The sequence below is a fragment of the Octopus bimaculoides genome, chromosome 20, assembly GCF_001194135.2.
Source record: "Octopus bimaculoides isolate UCB-OBI-ISO-001 chromosome 20, ASM119413v2, whole genome shotgun sequence".
Classification (NCBI taxonomy): Eukaryota; Metazoa; Mollusca; class Cephalopoda; order Octopoda; family Octopodidae; genus Octopus; species Octopus bimaculoides.
The window spans coordinates 27,622,531-27,627,239 of NC_069000.1; the positions used below are offsets into that span (position 1 = coordinate 27,622,531).

Here is a 4,709-nt window from a genome sequence, read left to right on the forward strand (position 1 = left end):
TCTGAATTTTCAGATTTTTTTATATGCTAGGCCACTTGGTTTTAAATTGAATTAATATTCAATTTATCACCCTATCTATATAAATAATTTATATATATATATATATATATATAGAGAGAGAGAGAGAGAGAGAGATTTTTATTTTTTTATTTTATAGTTTCAGCTTAGAGCTGCGGCCATGCTGATGCACCGCCATACATCATACATATATATCATACATATACATCATACATATACATATACATCATACATCATACATATATATCTATTTGAGTGTGTGTCTTTGTGTTTGTCCGCCATCACTGATTGACAACTGTTGTTGGCTTGCTTATGCTCCCATTACCTAGTGGTTCAGCAAAAGAGAGACATGGAATAAGTACTAGGCTTAAAAAAATTACTGGGGTCAATTTGTTCAACTAAACCCTTCAAGGCAATGACCCAGCATGGCTGCAGTCCAATGACTAAAAGAGGTAGAAAAAAAAAAGTTGTGTGTGAGTGAGTGTGTGTACATGTGTATCTTTATGTTTATGTTCCCACCACCACTGCTTAAGAACTAATGTTGGTTTGTTTGTGTCCTTTTAACTTGGTGGTTTTCAGTAAAAGAGACTGATAAAACGAGCACCAGACTTACATAAACAAGTACTGGGACTGATTTGTTTGAGTAAATCAGTGGTTCTCAACCCTTTTATTTGAATGAGTTTTCTCAGACCCCTTTTAATATGCTTATCCTAATGTGTGTGTGTATATATATATATATATGAAATTTTGAAGGGGTCTGCAGACCCCAAGTTGGGAACCACTGGACTAAACCCTTCAAGGTGGTGCTCGGATGACTGAAGCAAATAAAAGGTAAAAGTGAAATCATAACTGATATGGATGCTTATACTATTCTATATTCTTGAAGTGAGGAATTATGCACATTATTTACAATGGATGGATAGGTGTCCTCACCTTGTTTGTTGTTATTACAACGTCTTAGCTGATGTACTCTCCAGCCTTCATAAGGTGTTCTGGTGGAATTTCGAACCCATCCCTTTATTTGGCTAATGGGGTACAAAATTAAAAGAGGTTGCACATATGCTAGGATACAATAACCTCCTAAGCAGACCTAGTGCAAATATGAATGCAATATGGAAACCAATATTAAGAAAAGATAAAATACTAGGTTTATAAGCCCTAAAATTCACTCTACAATTGCTCACGGGCATATAGCATAGTGGATAAGAGCGCAGGCTACTAACCCTCGGATTTTAAGTTCAATCTCAGGTAAAGACTTGAAAATAACATCACCCCATTAGTCAAATTGGGTTGGGTTCGAAAGTCCACCAGAACACCTGATGAAGGCTGGAGAGTACATCAGCCGAAACGTGATAACAAAAAACAGGGTGAGGACACCAATCCGTCCATTGTAAATAATATGTATGCTTATGTCCTGAAGTAATTATAAATGGTGATTCACTGATGGAAGTCTTTAATAACGTAATTTTGGGTTGCTCTCATTTTATTTACCAAGATCACTATATTTATTATATCAAACATAAATGTCAATATTAGCAAATGAAACATTTTAAAACACAATAGAATATTTTCTGCCAAAATTTCCAGTAGTTGGAAAACTACTGAAAACTGCTTTTTATTGACCTATGTATGTATGTATGTGTGAATGAATCTGTAACAATTACTGACAACATTGTAGTAGCATGACAGCTAGAAAAAGTACCCAAATTTTCCTCCATATGATATCATAACTAGATAGACATAACAGCCTAACCTCCCTCACAATATACTTTTGTATGTATGTATTGTGCATGAGCCAATACAATATAGCCACTGATGTAAAGAAAAAATGGGAAAGTTACTAACACTTCAACCAATCCTACATCTACTAATTTGTTGATTCATGAAATGGAGCTTCCCCATTGGGGATATACAAACACACACATACAAAAAAGAACAATAAACTCTAAAAGTGGTGGTCCAGCATAGCTAAAACAAACTAAAAACATATCACTTACTCCTGCTGTCACATGGACAGATGTCTTGCCACCAAGATTTACAACTCGACCATCTTTATAAAACAATAAGTTACTTCCTCGCTGACCTGGCTGACCTCCTGTAATGAGATATGCAATAATTAACTTTGAAAGAAACAAACTTGCTAAAAATAAAAAGTTTACACTTATGTAACATCCCTGACTGAGCAGGGCATTCTGGCCATGACGATCTGGTCATTTTTTTTTTACCAGACACCTTGTTTATTTTAGGAGTTTATTATTGAATGTAGACCTCTCTCTTTTAGGGGGTCAAATATAATTTGAGGGAGATTTGGTTGTTAATTCTAGCAGGTTGAGCAACTATAGTCAGATCAGTACCATAATAGGCAGTGCATCAGTCTTGTAATGAAAACCAAATGATTGGGCATACCTATGACCAAAGATGTTATAGCCATGACAATCCTGTTTGTTATTGAAATAGTGTACACAAGATCACATTACTCAATGCTTAGGTAGTGTCCATAGTTATATGCCTGCCATGCAAACAGGTATGGCTGGTCTGTGGTTCATTGGGTGAAAAAAGAGGGGTATAAGCACTTTAGGAAACAACAAAGACTTGATGACAGACAAGATATCAAACCTTGTCCAAAATCTTGTCCAACTTATTCTAGCATAGAAACATTGGACATTAAAGCAAAAATGAAAAATGATGATGAAGTCAATCAGATTTCAATTGCTCATTTCTAAAGTTTAACATGTTAGCAAAGTAATGATGTTATTTAACCCCAAGTCAGCCTTGAGGTTCGTTTAAGGAGATTCAATGTAACAGGATCTGAACTTAATTAAAAAAAGGATTGAACTTAATAAAAAAAGTTACAAACCTTTCAGTCCATAGGGGTGGTAAACTCGCCTTTCAGTCAGAACTGACAACTGAATGTCTTTGCGGAATAAAATTTCTCTTGTGATGCCATCGCCACCTCTGAATTTTCCAGCTCCTCCAGTCCCAGGGCTTAACGAAAAGTTCTGTAATACAACAGGATATCTGAAATCAAGTGGAACAAGAATTATATATATATATATATATATATATTATCATCATCATCATTTAACGTCCGCTTTCCATGCTGCCATGGGTTGGACGGTTTGACTGAGGACTGGCGAGCTAGAGGCTGCACCAGGATCAATCTGATCTGGCAAAGTTTCTACAGCTGGATGCCCTTCCTAACGCCAACCACTCCAAGAGTGTAGTGGGTGCTTTTACATGTCACCAGCACGAGGGCTAGTCAGGCGGTTCTGGCAACGACCACGCTCAAAAGGTGCTTTTACATGCTACCTGCACGGGAACCATTCTGGCAGCATTGGCAACAACCATGGTTGAATGTTGTTTTTCACATGTCACCAGCAAATGTGCCGGTAAGGCTACGCCAACAATAATCACGCTTGAATGGTGCTTTTCACGTGTCACCGGCATGGGAGCCAATCCGTGGCCCTGGCAACGATCATGGCTGATGTGCTTTTAATGTTCCACTGGCATGAGTGCCAATCAGGTGGTACTGTCATTGGCCACGTCAGCGATTTTGATTTGTTTACACTTGCCTCAATAGGTCGTCGCAAGCAAAGTTTGTTGTCCGATGAATGAGGGGGTACTCATAAGTGGGCTGATTACACCCCACGTTTGGATGTTCTTTTAACATTCCACTGGCACGAGTGCCAATCAGGCGGGACTGCCGTCGGCCACATCAGCGATTTTGATTTTGATTTCACTTGCCTCAATAGGTCTTCACAAATAAAGTTTATTGTCCAATGAATGAGGGGTATCTATAAGTGGGCTGGTTATACCCACTAGCATAGGCCATGGGCTATGGTCTCACTTGGCTTGTCAGGTTTTCTCAAGCACAGCGTATCTCCAAAGGTCTTGGTCACTAGTCATTGCCTCAGTAAGGCCCAATGTTCGAAGGTCATGCTTCACCACCTCATCCCAGGTTTTCCTGGGTCTACCTCTTCCACAGGTTCCCTCAACTGCTAGGGTGTGGCATTTTTTCACACAGCTGTCCTCATTCACAACACATGACCACACCAGCGCAGTCGTCTCTCTTGCACGCCACATCTGATGCTTCTTAAATCCAACTTTTCTTTCAGGGTGCTTACACTCTGTCGTGTATGCACACTGACATTATACATCCAGTGGAGCATACTGGCTTCATTCCTTGCAAGCTTACACATGTTCTCAGCAGTCATGGCCCATGTTTCACTGCCATGTAGCATGGCTGTTTGTACACATGTGTCATACAGTCTAACTTTTACTCTGAGCGAGAAGCCCTTTGTCACCAGCAGAGCTAGGAGTTCTCTGAATATTGCTCAGGCTCTTCTTATTCTAGCAGCTACACTTTCAGAGCATCCACCCCTGCTACTGACTTGGTCCCCTAGATAACAGAAGCTATCAACTACTTCTAGTTTTTTCCCCTGGAACATGACAGAGTCTGTTCTCTGCACATTTTCAGTGTTTATAGCACCTGAGCATTTGCCACATACAAAAACTATCTTTCCAGTTAGCCTCCCTTTGATATTACTGCACCTCTTATGTGTTCATATATATATATATATATATATATATATAAAATTTAAGGAATGGAGTGAACGCATGTTATAACTGCATACTTTATTCCGACATATGTTTCGAAGAATTACAATTTATGCGATCCATAGGAATCGTCG

At 38.9% G+C, this 4,709-nt stretch overlaps 1 protein-coding gene across 2 annotated transcripts in view; it reads right to left on the bottom strand.

Annotated features, from left to right (window-relative positions):
• LOC106867745 (5-oxoprolinase) overlaps positions 1-4,709 on the bottom strand; it is a 255,283-nt gene that overhangs the window by 13,289 nt on the left and 237,285 nt on the right. For both annotated transcript variants that reach the window (XM_052975150.1, XR_008266373.1), the window contains exons 32-33: positions 2,876-3,036; positions 2,016-2,113 (exon numbers count right to left, since the gene is read on the bottom strand). In XM_052975150.1, the coding sequence (XP_052831110.1) occupies positions 2,016-2,113; positions 2,876-3,036 (259 nt within the window). Of the gene's footprint in view, positions 1-2,015; positions 2,114-2,875; positions 3,037-4,709 lie in introns of those variants that run through there.